The sequence below is a fragment of the Montipora foliosa genome, chromosome 2 (assembly GCF_036669935.1).
Source record: "Montipora foliosa isolate CH-2021 chromosome 2, ASM3666993v2, whole genome shotgun sequence".
Lineage (NCBI taxonomy): Eukaryota > Metazoa > Cnidaria > Anthozoa > Scleractinia > Acroporidae > Montipora > Montipora foliosa.
The window spans coordinates 46,525,314-46,542,975 of NC_090870.1; the positions used below are offsets into that span (position 1 = coordinate 46,525,314).

The 17,662-nt window shown below is 40.1% G+C and overlaps 1 protein-coding gene across 2 annotated transcripts in view; it reads left to right on the plus strand.

Annotated features, from left to right (window-relative positions):
- The window catches only part of LOC137993321 (DENN domain-containing protein 1A-like), a 29,006-nt gene extending 12,381 nt beyond the window's left edge, over positions 1-16,625 (plus strand). The window contains exons 14-24 of one of the 2 annotated variants that reach the window (XM_068839087.1): positions 1,763-1,864; positions 3,305-3,430; positions 3,978-4,006; positions 5,906-5,978; positions 6,092-6,176; positions 7,077-7,129; positions 7,887-7,913; positions 11,018-11,128; positions 11,566-11,688; positions 12,101-12,328; positions 14,860-16,625. In XM_068839087.1, coding sequence (XP_068695188.1) covers positions 1,763-1,864; positions 3,305-3,430; positions 3,978-4,006; positions 5,906-5,978; positions 6,092-6,176; positions 7,077-7,129; positions 7,887-7,913; positions 11,018-11,128; positions 11,566-11,688; positions 12,101-12,328; positions 14,860-15,492 — 1,590 coding nt within the window. In that variant the 3' untranslated portion in view covers positions 15,493-16,625. The remainder of the gene's footprint in view (positions 1-1,762; positions 1,865-3,304; positions 3,431-3,977; positions 4,007-5,905; positions 5,979-6,091; positions 6,177-7,076; positions 7,130-7,886; positions 7,914-11,017; positions 11,129-11,565; positions 11,689-12,100; positions 12,329-14,859) is intronic. The other variant, XM_068839089.1, reaches the window with a different exon arrangement.
- The last annotated feature ends 1,037 nt before the right edge of the window (positions 16,626-17,662 follow it).

Sequence of the window (17,662 nt, forward strand, 5' to 3'; positions counted from 1 at the left end):
AGTAATCGGACAGTTACATCAGCCAATCATATTAAGTGCACTCAGCTTAATCCACCAATCACAGAATTTATCACAATAACCACTGCAACAACCACTTACCCTATCAAACTGGGGATTTTCCAAAATGGACAAATTTGTAACATTAGACAGTGAGAAAGCAATGCATTAATTTTGTTTTCTCGGAAATTGTAATGGTTATGATTAATTGGTAACAGGACTTCGTGTCGTCCAATTTGGTCTGTAATCATATTCGTGATTAAACAAATCGGACTCCCGCTACGCGGTCGTCCGATTTTGTTAATCTCTCGTATGATTACAGACCAAATTGGACTCCACTCAGTCCTCTTATCATTATAAATCATCTCCTTGTGCGTAAGGCACTACGCCTTTTATAGTGCGTTTTTGTGTTTAAGGACGCATTTTGCGCTGACATTTTCCAGCACCCAGCAAAGTTCCCTCTGATTTATTGCTGTCTGTCCTGGAATGCATGACCTCATACACCATAAGTCTATTTTTTTAAACATCACTGGCGACCCGGTCATATTTGCTGGCAAAAGCAAGTCAGACCACAACAACGGGAACACCACGGCCTGCTCTTTGGCAGTGGTGTGTGGGTTAACGTGACCGTCCCACAAAGTTTTAGGAACAAGGGCTGTGAGACGGAGCGTGTTGTTTATAGTCCTTATCCCAGGAGAATAAAGGGGTTATGCTACTTGTAAATGTATCAATGAAGAAAATGAAATAAAATAGAATATAACAAAAAAGTAAAAAAAAAAAAAAGGGCGGTAGTTTCTTAAGAAATTGTGGCCCTGCGTCGATGAGGAGTGCAACACGAAAATATTGTCTTATCAAACGTTTTGATCAACTTAAATTAACCACCATAAGAAAGATTTGCAAAAGCCGACGTTTCAAGCGCCGGTTAGCGCTTAACAGACAGATCTTCATTACGGTGGGTATCTTGCCTTTATCAACTCGTTTGATAGAGCGGTTTTCAATTGATTGTCGAAAAACCAATACCAAAGTAATTACTTCGACCAATCACAACAGGTGCGAACAGCGCAATAAACCAATCCGAATTCGTAGCAGTTATTCCATGTAACTTGTTCAAAGCGCGGGAAAAAGTGCGCGTGCAAGTCGCGATTGGATTTGGTTTTCCTACTCATGGGTTGACCAAGGTAAGCTGGCGCAAGATTTTTGAACCGATCACTAAGCGTACTAGAGCGATTTTCGATTGAGTATCAGAAGTTATGCTTGCTTTGGTTTATGATTACTTCACTCAGTATTGGTTCAAAGTTCTCGCGTCACTTTTTCAACCAATCAGAAGTGAAACCGAAACCAATCGTGGCTCTCGCGTGCACATTTTCCCGCGCTTTGTGTCGGTTACGTGTAATTACTTCGAGTTTTGATTGGTTTACTGGATTGTCTCCGTCCTTTTTGATTGGCCAAAGTAATTACTTTTGTTTTGGTTTTACGACACTCGATTGAAACTCGCTCTAAGCATAGCAATTGCAATTGCGTAATTACTGTCGACGGTCATTTGAAAATAACCTGCGATCAGGCTCCATTTTCGTTACGCGAGGGGACGATGAAAAATTGTAGCCAGTGCCGACAAGAGGACACGAGAGCGATCTAAAACCAAACTCAGTTTCTTAGCCCACAAGACTTGAAGCTCTAACTTTGTCAGCAGACCAGGCGCTTTTGGGCAATGTTCCAATCTCGTATCAATTTTATGGTGTCTGTGTTTCTTTCTTTGTTTTTCCAGAAAGTGCGTCAAATGCCGCTGGATGAAGTTGTGATTGTGGATGCGGATACCAATGTAGTTGAAAGTCCGTTTGACGATGTATCTCAGTTGCCAGCTGATACTGTAAGTTGTGGTTTTCATTAACCTGCAGCTAAGCGTGTTATTCTTGTAACCAAAACAAAAATTCAGTGAGTTAAATATTTTTGCTGAGATTCTGCCTTTCCAACTGAAAAACGTCTGATTTTTTTTAATTAATGGTACATTCACCTAAAGCGGCCAATAATCCATGCTCGCCCACATATAGAGCACAAACCACAGTTGACAATTGGTAGCTGCAGACCACTTTCAAAACTGGCGACCTCCTTAAAGGCTTATTGGCATTAAAACAGAAGAACATTTTATTTGGCCGCCATAATGAAAGAGGTCTATTGTTTATTGTCATATACGGTAACTTAGGCTCAGTGCCAGAAGCTCCAATTCCGTGTAGCGGTGATCAGCGGTTTGGTAAACCAACACCAACTTAATATCCTTGGTCAATCAACAGACGATCCCAATTGAATAATCCAATAATAATAGAAAGTAGATTATCGAATTCATTTAGCCGGCGCTCTAGTGGAGAGGGAAAAAATGGCCTTATGCGCCTACTAGCACAAGGAGAAAGGATGAATGGCGGGAAAATGCGTGCGTGCAAGTCACTTGTTCGTTTTGCAGTTACACGGTACTTTTAATGGGCCAAGAGTGTGGCGCAAGATTGAGAAACAAAAGCAGCGCAATTACAAAATTACTTTCAACATCCAATTGTGACTCCCTTTATTGTTTTTAATCGCGGAAAAACGGCTGAATCATGGCGATTTTTTTAAGGTTTTGATTTAAATTCATCTGTCCTTTAACTTAGGCAATTACAAAAAGTTAGAGAAATTTGGCGAGGCTATTTTGATTAAAGTTGAAACCATCTAACGTTTCCATCTGAACTTAGTTGACTGAGGACTTCTTCCAAAAGCCGCTTTAATAAATAATGGTTACTCCTAGTGAAGGTGGGGTTATATAACGCTAACCTTGCGCACACTAACTTTCTAATCCTGGTCAAGTGGGAAGTCAGGGGGAGAAAGCAGGTGGAGAAGAACTGTTGCTTCAAAGAGGTACAGCAATCCGCTGACACTAGTGGTAACGTGCTCCAGTAGGGGGGTGTCAACAACGTTACCTTCGGAAATTATTTAATATGTAAATGGTAAAGTTAAAGTCATTAATAATGCAAACATTCCCGTGAAAACAAAACACTTTTTTTTGGAAAGTTTTTTCTTAAAAATCAGATACGCGGATTTAAAAAAGGGACAGCCATTCTTAGAGTTATTTTCATAGAGTTATGTCGCAGAGTTAAGTTTCCAAAATCCTGAATTCACGATTTTGGACTGCCAAAATCCTGAATTCAAGATTTTGAATTTCCAAAATCTTGAATTCAGGATTTTGGAAGTCGTTAACTCAAACTCTAAGTCATAACTCTACTGAAATAACTCTATTGATAGTTAACCTCATTTAAAAACAGCCCTATATTTTTAAATTAAGGTGTCTACTCTGAAGAGCGCGTTAAAGAAACCTGTTTATCCAATCAATGACAACGTTTCAAGAGCGTTCTTAAGTGCCATGGTATCAGTCATAGGAGGCTACAGAGACGCTCTACGTCTAAAGCCAGTAAGTACACCACCTCTATCTAACTACATGTTGAGGGAGCAGTTTGTGCAGATGGTTCGAACATGGTGACCACTGGCAAACACTGAGGGAACTTCAATGGGTAATTTGCACGATGGCGGAATTTGCATGCAAGACAAGAATTCGGTTGGATTCTATTGTCAGACAAACTCTGTTTCTCTTTTCGTCTGTTCCTAGGAGCGCAGAGAAATATGAAGAAGAAAAGCATTTTGACAAAGTTTTAATTGTCTTCGTAGTAAAATGATGCCATGATGCAAATGGAGAATGAATTTGAATATCTGTTCACCAATCAGGACAATGCGTAGAAGTCCATTTGCTTACACTCTGTCGTAAGGTTGTGTAGGCAGACCAAGTTAGGATCTTAGGCGGATTGTCTTTTCTGTTGGCGTAGCAAACTCCTAGACGAAATGATCAATTTTCAGTTACTGTCATATCATTGTTATTCGTAGGGGCCGGTGTATGTTTGAAATGCTTATTTTCAGAACAAGAAATTTAATTTCTTTTAACTTTATTCTGTCTTCTTTATTAGGGAGAAAAGATCTTCTTTGATCGAGAAATGTGAGTTGTTCCCTTTTGAACTGAACATTACGGAAGGTGCAACCTAAAGTGCCTATCACCTCAACATAATTTTCCACCTTATTCAGGTTATTCCTCCCAAATTGTCCCAAATGTATATATACCGGGTTGACGTCACAAAGTAATTTTCATTAAGATAATTCTTTGAAAACAGAGATGCAAAATAATTTGTGACGTCAACACGGTATCGATATATATATTCCCTTTCATTGCTCGGTTATGGATGAATTTGGGAGGATTTTGGAGAATAAATAAAGTGGAAAAGTGAGTTGAGATGATGATGGGCACTTAAGAACGGTGCCTACCAATTCAAAGGTATTTTTGCACGGTTTTATGAATATGCGGGAAAAGCAGATCTCAGCAAGTGTAGTTAAAATCCAAAAAGAAAGTTGGGGGTAGCCACGCATTTTTCAAAGATAATTAATCAACAATATTAGCAAAAAGCTTTAAAATACAAGGCAATGTATGGCGTTCCTTTCCAAATTAAAGCTTAATTATCTCTGAAAATTGCATGGTTACCCCCAATTTTCTTTTTGGATACCAAGAGCACTTGCTAAGTTCTGCTTTCTCCGCATAAATTTAAACTGCGCAAAAATATCCCTGCATTAGTAAGCACTACCGATAGGAAAGCCGAGTATCTGGAGATGCGCAGAACGTATGCGCAATAACACTAGTAGGCACCGTCCTTAAATGTTGTTTTTTCGATGTACAATAGTGACCTTCGATTTGACTAAAAGTAGAGGAATGAGTACCAGTTCTACTTTGCATTCAAACACTGGTCGAATCCATAGAACTCTAACTAGTTCTTCATTGATTACCAGGACCCGGTTGTTGGAAAGCCGATTAACGCTAATCCCAGATTAAAAATTAACCAAGGAGTTTATTTCTCTACTCCGAAATGTTGTTCAACGCCGATTTCTATAAGATTTTACATTAGGGGAAGTCAGTCTTGAAAAACAAAAATGAGCAAAAGAAACTTTCACCCAAAAGTTGTAAAAATGAAACCAAAGTTTGCGCTAATCCTGGATTAAGGTTTTCGAACAACTGGGTCCAGGGGCCCGTTTCTCGAAAGTCCCGAAAACTTTTCGGGCCCGAAAAGTCATTTGTGAAACTGTCAACCGCTTGTTTTGGAAAGCCGATCTTTTAACGTGTTTTTAAGGTAACCAAAAGAAAAAGGCCCGTGAAGTTTGACGACTTAAATCCTCTCCGTTCTTGAGATACAAATGGAATTGTGACACACGAAAACGGCCCGTAAAGTTTCGGGACTTTCGAGAAACGGGCCTCAGGTCATAAAGAGGTTTGATAACAAGAATGGTATAATATAACAAGTGACTGTGCATGTGGAAACTCATTTCAGTACTTAGTTCTTTACTCGAAGCCAAAGCGTAAGGTATAATAAGGCGATAAATCGCTCCCCGCCTGTCGCTCTTCTGAGTAACTTTGAGCGCGAGGGAAGTTTTCGTAAAGAGATGGCCTCTTGAATTTCTTTCACGTAAAGTTTCTTTAGAAATCTTTTGGATACACCGAAGCTTTGTTTTCAAGTTGTCTTTAGAGTCGGCTTACAAAATTTGCAACACTCTTCTGATGTGGGCCGATTAAGCTCGAAAAAAGGTTATGGCCTTAAAAAGATAACGATACTGATGATAATGCTAATGATAACGATAACGCTAATGATAACGCTCATGATAATGATAACGCTAACGCTAACGATAGTGATGATGCTAAGGATGAGGCTGACGATGACGACGACGAACTACAAACTGCTACCTTCATCTTCGCGACCAAATTTTATGGATCAATTTCTGTTTATTTTTGTCTTATTGCGCTTAGTAATTTAACAATGCCAGGGAATGAGATGGTATGGTTCTGTTTAATGTTTAGATTTGTCCAGTCAAAGTCGAACAGCACGAGGCATCTGCTGGAGTTAATTCTTCAACTACAACTCTTCGAACAGGTGAATGCATTATTGTTTTGCAATTTTATTTGAGGACTCCCTCCTGTTGACTTTTTCGCGTTTTTCCCCGAACTGATCAGCGTCTCTGATATCGCACTGTTGTTGGTCTTTAGTTTATAGCAGAGAGGCTGGACTTGTTAAATGCTGGAAGGGGATTTAATGATGCGTTCGAAGAGCAGATCGGTCTGCAAGCGGAAAGTAAGTCAGACTGCAAAATAAAGCACTACCTGAATTTCGCTGTGAAATACAGAGTCATGCCAGGCGAACAAAAACGGTCGCCTACCAGAGGCCGAGTTGTTCGCAGCAGAGTGGGTGCCAACCTCTTTTCCAGGGTCTCTCTTCTCTGCCTCCATTGCCATCGGCAATGGAGGCAGAGAAGAGAGACCCTGAGAACGAGGTTGAGTGGGTTCGATACTACACCAGAATTTAGTAACATCATCGCAACCTCGTTGAATTCGGATTTAACTCATGGTCGGTTCGCGCTATTCCTACCACGAATAAAGTGGTGCAGATCCTCGCTTTTTTATTACATATCTTATTCCCCGGACGTCTATTGGTCAGGGTGATTGGTCGTTTAGTTCTTATAGTGGGATGGAAAAGGGGGCTAATAGACCTACAATTGTGGCCAAAAATTATTGGAACTTCTTCAATAATGCGCGCAAAAATCGCTTCAATTGAAAGTGTAGCTTATATTTTAAAATCATTCTCCTTTTAGCGGCCTCTCAACTGTGCCCCGCCCCACCCGCTAAGCAATGTTGAAACCGACTGCAGCTTTTTAGAATGTTTCCGGGTTTCAAATCAACATTGGGCCTTTGGAACACCGCTTGTGCTTTATTGACTTCATTGCCCCGACAATTTAGTCCAGGATTATAGTTCAGCGATTTTTATAGCGAGTGTCAGCAAAGAGCTTACTAAAAGAAGCAATAATTACAATTATATTCTGGGCCTGGACTGGCTCTAACTCTCAAAGGACTCTAACAAAATAGTCGATCCTGTACACATCTCCAAAACTAAAACTAGAAAGGTTATTATTTTTTTGGTTTTGAAGCTAACTTAACTTTTAATTGGTATGCTCTCACAACATTTTTATTTTCCAAGTAGATAGGGGACGCTGGAAGTCTCAGTATCAACTCTGGATGAAAGAAACAATGGTAAGACACGCATGCTGTTTTATAGACAGGAATCACGTTAAGCTCCCTTTTAAGGCAGCATTAGTGTTTGTCGTATTCGTGGTCCTATTATCAGGCAGCCAGTGCATCTGGTTTCGCAGGCTTTATAACCCATTGACTTCTGAGCCGGTCCCCATTGACGAGTAAAATCGCCCGGCGTTACCGAGGACAGAAATCTTGAAATTGTTTTAACTTCCCACATTGATTGTTTGTTCATTTTTGGACAATGTGGAGATAATTGTAAATAAAATATGTTTCTGAAAAGAAAAGTAGGGGTCACCGAACATCCAAGATCGTTAAATCCAAGCAAAGCTATAGCAATGGCCATCTGCCCTATCATTGTTCATTTTAGTACTTAGCGTGCGCGCTCGATGCATGACGTGGCATGTGAATTTGCGTGCGCTGTAAGGATGCGCAGTAGCAATGAGCGCGAACGTCCTTAAGTCTCACTCCCAGGGGTCAATAGGTTAGAGGTTGCCCGGCTTAGGGCTGTTATAGGCTACGCTTACGGGGAAATCTGGTACTAGCAATTCCACTAAATTACCGCACGAGAACTGTTCAATGGAAAAGTGTTCCTTTGGGAATCTTCACCTTCTTTTACTGAGACCGGGTGCGGTTGAAATGGTCGATGCCTGAACGAAGTGGTTTAAACTTCAAAATTGGGGGGCTAGAGATTTATCCATCATTTTAAAGCCTTGATCATTCAGTCTTCCTGAATTTGCTGTGTCGCTTTTTACAGAAATCTGGCGGAGTATTTCTTGACAAGGTGAGTAAAAAGCACGTTATTTTGGCGTTTTTGTGGTATGGGCCAAGACGTCGAAAAGAAATTTCGGGGATTTTCCATCATTACAGGCGGTATGAACAAGTGCCTTCCAATGAGATGATTTAGACCATTAACTCATAATTAGAAGTTTCTATGTGCTACGGCCATCAGCTTAGGAGTAGACGAACTTATTTTTGGTCCGCTTTTGACATGGGTTTTTGACGTCATGAAAAAGGTCCATTGTGGAAGAGCAATCGAGCTGCACGGTTGGCTCGTGGCCTTTATCTCAGCAAAACAAAGCGGGGGGGGGGGAGGGTGGGAAATGTCGATGAAAGTTGAAGTTGAAACATAATCCTTTTGAATTAACACGAAAAGCTCACACTGGTAAAATCAATGTAATATCTTCTCGTTGAGGTAGAGGTTAGGTATATCGTTTGTCAAGCCTCCGAAGGTAAGTTATGGTTAAATGTAAAAGCATTTAAATAGGTTATAGAGTGCAATACGGAAGTTGCTATGGAAACAGTATGGGATAATTTTGTGGAGTATACAATTGATAAAAAAAATCGTATTAACTTGCTCGTGCATTTCGTGATTTATGGTCACTCGTGGTGTTTTAAAAGTTCTCGAATTACACTTGCGAAATGCTCTAGCATTTATACGATTTCGTATACTTAGACTGAAAAACAGTAAAGTCATCATGTCCCTTTAAGGGGGGAGGAAGTGGAACCATAGCAAACCCGACATATCACGTTATTATATCTCTCAGACAGTACGCGCGCTATGATTGGCTAATTTAGCGGGCCTTATTCTGCAGTAGGGTTCGCTGTTCGGCCCGCTGAATTTGAAATTTTGATACATGCATACATTTATACTTTATTAGCAATCCCCAAGGGGCTTTTCAATACTAAGCAGCAAAGCACATTATGATAGTAAATGAATAAAATTATAAAAAGCGGTCATTGAAATAATTCTCTAGCGTGTGCATTTTCATTTTTTTTTTTAATGATGTTAAAGATAACTGTTTAAAGTCGTTGTCTAAATTGTTCCAAATGTTGACTGCTCTGTAGAGGAAACGTCGCTGGCCGGAATTTGTCTTACTTGGAGGAATATCAAGGGATTCTCTGTTTCTAGTGTTGTGATAGTGAATAGACTTGCGCTTTCGGAAAGACTCACACATGTATGTGGGGGCCAGGCCCTTCATGCACCTAAACGTCATTTCAGTGTCTCTGTAGTGAAGATGCTCATTTACTGGTAGCCATTTGATTTCACGTAACGCAGGTGTTATACGCTCAAATTTCTTGGTTTTTGTGTTGATTCTGCGCGCGAAATTCTGAACCGCTTGAAGCTTCTTGATGTTTGCGGCAGTTGTGTTTGACCAAACTGTAGAGCAATAGAACAACTTGCTTAGGACTAGAGCAGAAATGATCGTGCGTAGTGTGTTCCTATCAAAACTGTTCTAATAATAATAATAATAATAATAATGATAATAATAATTTATTCATTTCTAGTGCGCATCTTAACATGACTGTGATCAGATGGGCATTCTTAAGTTATAAATACGAACGAAAAATAATAGATAAATATCTAACTAAAAATATGGTAAGGACTACTAAAACATTAAAAATATATACAATATGGTAAAAACTAATTGATAAATAGCGAAAGTATTATTGAAATCTCTGTTAAGGATATGCATGTCTGAAAAGAAAGGTCTTAAGATGAGCTTTAAAACCATTTACTCAAGTGATTGAGCGAAGCTCACTAGGCAGAGAGTTCCACAATGACGGCGCTGCAACGGTGAATGCCCGATCTCCTAGCGTGGCCTTAGATTTCACTGATGGCATAGTTAGGAGTAAAGTATTAGAACACCTTTACCCTATTTATTTGACAAAAAAAGTTTAGCCATGCACGATGAGGTAATTTGGTGATGTGTTGGTCATAGGTTTAGTTGTTATCTAGAATTATTCCGAGATCCTTGGCGCGGGAGACAGGTGTGATCTATTTCCCCAAGAAAGAGATCGCGATGTCGTTAGGAAGCCTGCGCAGTAGTTGTTGTGTCCCGACCATTAGGAACTTGGTCTTTTCAGCGTTGATTAATAGTTGATTTTTACAACACCAAGCAGCCACTCGTCTTAAATCTTCTTCAAGAACGCGTTCTGCAGATTCGGCATCTTTGATTGGAAAGGATAAGAGGATCTTAGAGTCGTCTACGTAGGACTCGAGATTGCATACTTGTGGAGCGAGTGAAAGATCGCTGGTGTAAATACAAAACAAAAGTGGTGACAGTATTGCGCCCTGTGGTACGCCATGGGTGATAGGGAGGGGTGTAGATGTAGATGTGCCAATACGGACCACTTGAGTTCTGTCAGACAGGTAACTCTTGAACCATTTCGTGGTTTTGTTTGCGGCGACAAGGCTCAGCTTCTGTGATAATGCCGAATGGCTAATACTGTCAAAACATTTTGATAGATCTAATACTATCAGGGCTGACAGTCTCTTATTGTCCATAGCATCTAATAAGAAATCACTGATCATAATATTTAGAGTCTCTGTCGAGTGATATTTTCGATTACCACTTTGATGTTTACTAAGGAGGCTGTTACGTTGTAGATAATTGCTGAACTTTTGGAGTGCTACCTTCTCGCACATCTTTGATGCAACATTTTCGAGGGAGTTTTTCATTGTCGTTTATGCAAAGCAATCCTGTGAAACTGTTTGAATCTCGCAAAACTATTTTGAGAAACCTATAAGATTTGTTCGTTTTTCGGTTTTTGACGCATGGTTATCATTTGTGGCAGTTGAACCTTCCGTTTTACTTCAATTAGTTTCCTTTTACCGCGCGCCTGATTACTTCAGAGATATAGTAAATGTTTTACTATCATGGTTCTCTCCGTCCTCACTGTAAGTTACTGATTCTCGTTTTCTCCCGTTGATTTATCATTGCCTTCGCGCTTCGTGCTTTGGCTAGAAATCAACGGGAAAAAAATATCTCTGTAACTTACAGCAACGGACCTCGAACTCAGTTAATAAGGGGACAGTCAGTTTTGGACCTTACATACCTATAGCGGTTTCCTCACAAATCATTTGCTGTATTTTTTTTCGATCAGACGGAAGAAAAGATGAAGAAAACATATCAAGGAGTGAAAAGTAACTTTAAACAAGTGAAATCTGGACTGAAATCTCAGTTTGCTGAAGTTAAGGATAAACTTAAATCAAAGGTAACACCATCCTGATTGGTATTTATTTAAGACGTGCGAATAGTTATCAAAATCGCTGCTTTTATTATCGTTTACTGCCCCAGAAAGTTTGTTGAAAACTTTCAAATTATGTTTGTAATGAGAGATGAAATCCGAAGTGAATGGAAATGAACCTGTTGGCGCCGAAGTGTGGAGAACCAAGTATTACTGTTTATGATATGACTAGCTCCGTGAGCGGGCAAGATGAACCAAATCCCACGCTGTGATTGGCTACCCCTCTCGGGTTTTTCGTGCTTGGTCCCGCAAGATCAAAGATCAAATACCACAAAAGGGTACAAGAAAATTCTCCCCAAAATATGCATCTGTACTTTCAAATGCTTTATCGATGAAAAAAAAAAAAGGAATCGAACGCTGCGCCCTTCTAATCCTTGATGCTTTTGTTTGATTATGTTTTGTAGGAAGGCGAAGAGGTGGGAGGAGATCAAAAGAGAGCTAACTCCAATCCAACTGCGGTCAGACCTTTCTCGTTGTACAAACTTTCCCCGCGGTTTAACAAACGACGAACTGTCTCACCAACGGAGGTAAGAACTGCGAAGCAACCGAGAAAGGGAATAGCAGATTAGCCTGAAGTTTGCAGGAAACATGGCTTTTTCCCATGCTGATGAACTAAAAAAAAAGAAATAATACTACTGAAGAAGAAGAGGAAAAGAGGAAAGAAGAATAAGAACAAAACCCTGAAGACTCTAACAGAGAGAAGACGTAACTGTGACACTTAATGCGGGACGTAAAGTGTTGTTTCCCAACCTAAAGCGCTTGCAAAAAAAGACGCAATGTACAGCGGATACAACCTCCTAGCTTTATTTTGGTCTAATGTTTTGTAGGAATTTTTTGTTCAGGTAAGAAGGTGAACGCAAAGAGCGTGTAGGAGATACAGAGGTTTTGATAATTTTGATTACAAGGTCGTTAATCTCGTTTCATGCTATCTTTATATAGTTTGAAAGAATGAAACTTGAGACGTCATCTCTGAAAAAGCCTCCCAGGCCACCTCCGCCGCGATCCTTTCCTTACTCATCTGAAAGGCGTCCGCGAACATCTGCTTTATCGACATCGGAATTCTCGCCTAAACTCCAGACGGGGTGCAGTGCACCAAATCTCATGGGAGACCCCGTCGTTGGTGAACTTATCTCTTTGGATGATGACCCGTCAGACCAGAGTTTAAAGGTAAACAAATAGTTAAAACGGAACTGGGTTTTGTTTAATGTAAAACACGCACCGCAAAGTAGCGAACGTGATACCCTGATGGAGGAAATTTGGTTATAGGAAACTCTAAAACCTTCTTCGATGTAACCTGAGGCAGCCGTCGTAGCCAAAGCGTTTGAAATCGAAGTTTAGTCTCTTTAGTTATACCCAACAACTGGTTGATTATCTTTTTTCCACTCGACCTCCAGAGGCTGCGAGGATCCAAAAGTAGGAAATGAACCCAAGAATCTGATTTAAGAAGCCTCATTACCCACCTTTGGTTATATTCTTGAGATTTTTATTGGCTGCAAAGAGGCTTTGTCTCGACAGTCACGGCATTTAACCAAATTCAGGACTGAGAACTGGCAACCAAATCAAGCGAAACGTAGCAATAACTGCTTAAGACATTTAAGGAAGGTTTTAATAAAACAGCAAATACGAGGCAGGGAAAATTAGAAGAAGGAATTATTGTTGGGTTTTTTGTTAACTGTTCAGCGAAACAGTTTTTCGACAAAGTTTATCTCTGTGGTTTGTAGCTTAAATTATGTATGCTCGTCTGACACTAGATATTTTTGTCATGAAGCTTTGATTTGTGTTGGTTAACTTTAATATGGAAATGTGGTTTTATCAAACGAGTTGATAAAGGTCGAATTACCACCGTGAAAGGTTTGGAAAGCTGACGTTTCGCGCGTTAGTCGTTCGTCAGAGTGAATAGAGGAATTGTGGGTGTTGTTGGTTTTTATGAGGGTGTGGAGGAGCTTTGCCATTGGTGGAAATATATAAGATGAATTTTTGTTCGAGATTTTTCCGGCTTTCTGTGTTCCCGTGGTCTAAGGATGGGCCGGAAATTGTCATTTTATCAAATTCGTTTGATAAAACCAAATTTTCATGTTTCACTCTCCCACCGACGCAGCACCACAATTTCTTTAGAAACTAGAAATTTGTTTTTGGTTATCTTTAAGTTGCATAGTCGAGTAGAGGCGAGTAACTAATTGATAAAAGTACACAAAATGAACTGCGCTGCCGTGACACACTGAGCCCCTTTGAACTCAAGAAAAGGTCCCACTGTGTGTGACTGCATGTTTTTTTAATGCAACAAGGAAACGATTCAGGTGGTACTTTTTATGTCAAAAACCATCACTTTTTACATGTAAGAAGGGAAATGGGAAATGGAACTCTTTAATTACAAAAAGCAATGTTAAATTTGAAAGACTTCAGTATAAACCTCTTAAGTATCAAGGATTTTAAGAAGCGATTTCTTAATTACTGGGTTGCCATTATCATGATGGCGATCCAGTCTTAAGAATGGAAAGTCAATTCGATAAACAAGACCGGCAATGAAAAGTAACCATCAGGAATCTTCAAAGTGACGAATAATGGACTTCGACAACAATTGCATCTTTCAATCGGCCGTCGAGCAGTGATCTGTATTTCTAAATATTTCGCTAACTGTGATGTTATATACAACACTGAAACCAACTGGCAAATTCTGTGGTAACTTTGTCTGGTTGCATATGGGTTCAGCAAACTCATTGTAGGAATCGATTACCTTGAATGCCTCTGTGTTTATTCAAGTCCGATCTCTGTTTTCTGGCAATTTATATTCATTTGCACTCAACTCTGCACAGTCTTCAGGTAAAATAATGATAATTGGAAATGTGACAAATTTTTGACAGTCAAGAATTGTTTGAAAGAAAGCTTGTCGTGTATTTTATGCTTCATTCTTTAAGGAAAAGGTTCTTCGGAAAGGGGCGTGATCTCTGAACTCCGGTGAGAAGTTGTTTAGTTGCGTCTGGTTTTTGACACAGAGAGTGTTGCTTGCTTGCACGAACGGAATGAAATAGGAAGAATTTTTCTTGCCTCTAATAGCAAATATGAATAAAAAATTTTGGCTTGGAAAGGTTTTTATGAGATTTTTCTGTCATTGTGGATTCATTGTGTTGTGTAAATATTAACAAATTTGCATGCGTAGGTTGAAATTTTATATGGGAGCAGTTTCCGTAACAATAACAGGAATTCTTGCTGTTTAGTCATTCTGGTGTAAAATGAAGTTAATTTGGAAAACCAACAATATTTCTTTAAGCTTATCTACTGCGAATGTGGGTGAATCTTTACGTTCTTGACCAAATTTAATTTATGCGACAATTATTCGCAAAGAAGAAGCTATCTTAAAAACAATTAGAGTTTCGTTTCCGGATTCATAATTTGTTAGGGTGTTTGAGAATGAGTACGAAAGGAGGAGGAGGACAAACAAGTACCAAAGGCAACCCAGTTTTTGCTCACTGAGCGTCTAGTTCACATTTGAATTTAGCGCTCTCATTGTCTTTTCAAGCTTTCGTCTAGTGAAACTGTGTCAGAAAATAACGATTCAAATTAATTAAATAGAAGCATTGAGAGAGGCAGCAGAAAGGTGCTTCCTGTTTTTCTTTTTGCTAAGAGTAACGGAGAAGAACTCGGGACAACTCAGGGGAAAGCCCGAACCACTTGACCGCGCCATTTTCTTTGTTTTTCAGTTCTCTCTTCCTGGACAAGAGTTAACTCACCTCACTGAGGGACGCGATGATTTGAGCGTGCCTGGGACTGGCTCGGAGAGACGCAACTCTGACGGAAGTGATGTATCGCTGGAACGCAGTCGGTCATCTCCCTCGCGACCGAAACCACCTGTTCCTAAGAGACCAGCGTCCCTCAAGAAAAAATCATCGGGTTCTGTGGACGCTATTTTAGACATTGCGCATATGCAGCCTAGTGATACGATATCACCTCTGAGGCCAGTGTCTTTATCGTTGTTGCAAGACACAGTGGCGTCGCTCCCAACTGACGCGCAGGAATTTTTGTTCTCTGAATCTGATATTAACTTGCTTAACGTCAGTACAAACGAATTAAGAAACTCAAACACAAGTGTGAACTCTGAAAGTGACTCGAGAAAGGAATCTCCTTTTCAAGAAAACAGTGTAACCATGCATAATCATTTGGGAACGATGGATTTGGCAAAGCTTGATGTTAGGAGAGGCAGTGGACCTTATGATAATTTGCACAAGACCAAACATGAAATGACAATGAACCTTGATATTGACAATGCACAAAGCAAGGCTGATAACCAACGAAAAGCCTCAAATTCATCGCAAAATTGGGTCAGCTTTGACTAGTTTAAGAAATATTCGAAATTTATCGTGGCAGGAACCCATGACCCGGAGCCTACAACTCTACTGTGTTCGTGTCACGGCGTTTTCACAGACCGATTTATTTTTAGATTGAATTAAGCTAACGTCATAGGGTCACCGAACCGGAACTGCCTTTGTTTTTTCCCGAAAAGATAGTCTAAAAATAGATCGGTCTGTAAAAATGCCGTTACATAGGCCCAGTATGGGAGTTTTAGGCTCCGGGTCATGGGTTCATGATCGTGGTTATTTCATTTGTCCAGCGCGAGACGTTTTGAGCCGGGAAGTGTCTGGGTGGAGAGTCTTTTTAATCCCATTACTAATTAATATGACCATATAAATATATTTCTGTTGTAGACAAAGTTGAATCATTCCACCTTCTTGACGAAGGACTCATGTGAATTGTGGTCTGGCTGATTATGATTATGATTATTATTATTATTATTATTCAGAGAGTTTTATTTTTAAGACCGCAGTGAAAGTCAAAAACGTTTGCAATTGTATTTCGTACTACTAGTAAACGTTTTATAAAATAGACCCCCGGTTAAGAAATATGGATATTAATTTTATTGGAAAAGAAGGAAATGACTTAATTTCAATCACATTAATTGAGTTCACAACGGGACTTGCGGAGAATTTTAAATCTTATAGAAAACGTACAAGGAGTATGTTATATTTTTCATTTACCCTGGGGGTAGGGGTGGGGAAGGGTTGACATGAGATTATGCATTTCTGCCATTATCGTATGCTGTGGTAGATTTTAAATATTCTGGGATGAAAATATTATTTCATATGATGATACCGGTATTTCTTTCAAGTAGCCCGTTTTGACGCGTTTCGGGACGTTTGAGCTGATGCACTCAGAGAGATTTTTGCATGCGCTATTTAAAGTTCTATTTTAAAAACAGAATAAGAAAATAGGGCGTAGCTTATATTTCTTGACTGAAATTTCGAAGGAAAATAAAAACTTTATCCTACTCTTAAGTTATGTTAGATCCCTTCCCCCATTTTTTGCACGCTACTTGATGTTTTTTTGGTAGTTAGTATTACTGATTTTCCTTCGCAATCGTAGCCACATTTTCTTAAACCGAAGCAAAGGGAAGTAAAGCTTAATTTCCGGGAGGATCAGTTTCCCTTCTTTGATAGAGTACAAGCAACACGATTCCTTGTAAAAAAAAAACGATGGAAAATGGTTACGTTAAGAGCTCTTTTAAATTTTCTTTCCATTGCAACGGGGATGGCAATTTCGGCTTGATTGCTGACAACGGTTTCTAGTTAAATAATCGCGAGCTTTCTGTCAGTGCCCCAAGGGCCTGATTACATGGTGGGTTTCAGCCCGGGCTAAAATTTCGCCCAGCCCACCGGACTGAAATTGTGTTGCGATTACATGCTCAATTTAACCCCTGGCGCAAAACGCAAATTTCCATGGGAAAATTTACTGAGATGCGCAAACTCGATCAATGCGCATGCTCACGTTCCTTTTTCAGCCCGGGCTGAAAAAATGAATAGCCATTACATCGATATTTCAGCCCGTTTGCCCGGGCTGAAAATCACTAATTGAGAATGACCCTGTGTATGATAGAGCAAGCGACACAAGGGTGAAGTTCAGTGTTATCAAGAACGCCCAGAAATCGGCCCCAAGAGAATCGACTGGTCCAAGGATCACTACGTTGGCAACCGGGGCTCAAGTGTCTGAAGGTAGAGGAAATCAAAGAAAGATGAAGCCCCCAACTGTTGGTAAACAAGAAGACAGACAAAAGAACTGCAGTCAAGGTGAACTCTGCAAGGTGTGCAGGTGAGTCCACGCAGTGTCCCAGTGCCCAGTGTTCCTGTCGAAAAGCGTAGGTTGGCGGAGACGATTTGCAAGGTTTTGAGACTCTTTGCTACTGGTGTCTGTCCCATACTCATCGGCAAAGTAGCTGCTCAGAGAAAAACGGTTGTTCCGGAAAGGACTGTGCTCGTCCACAAGATCACCACTCACTGTTACATGTTCCAACAATAAATGACACTGGGGATGTTGAAGGTAGTGTTGATCAGAGCTCGGCCCTTGTCTCTAATTTATCTGTGAACAATGCAACGATGGAGGACGTTGGTAGGAGTTTTGTGCTGCTCAAGGTTGTTCCATTGAGAGTGATTGATTGCTGAGAACGGAAAATAC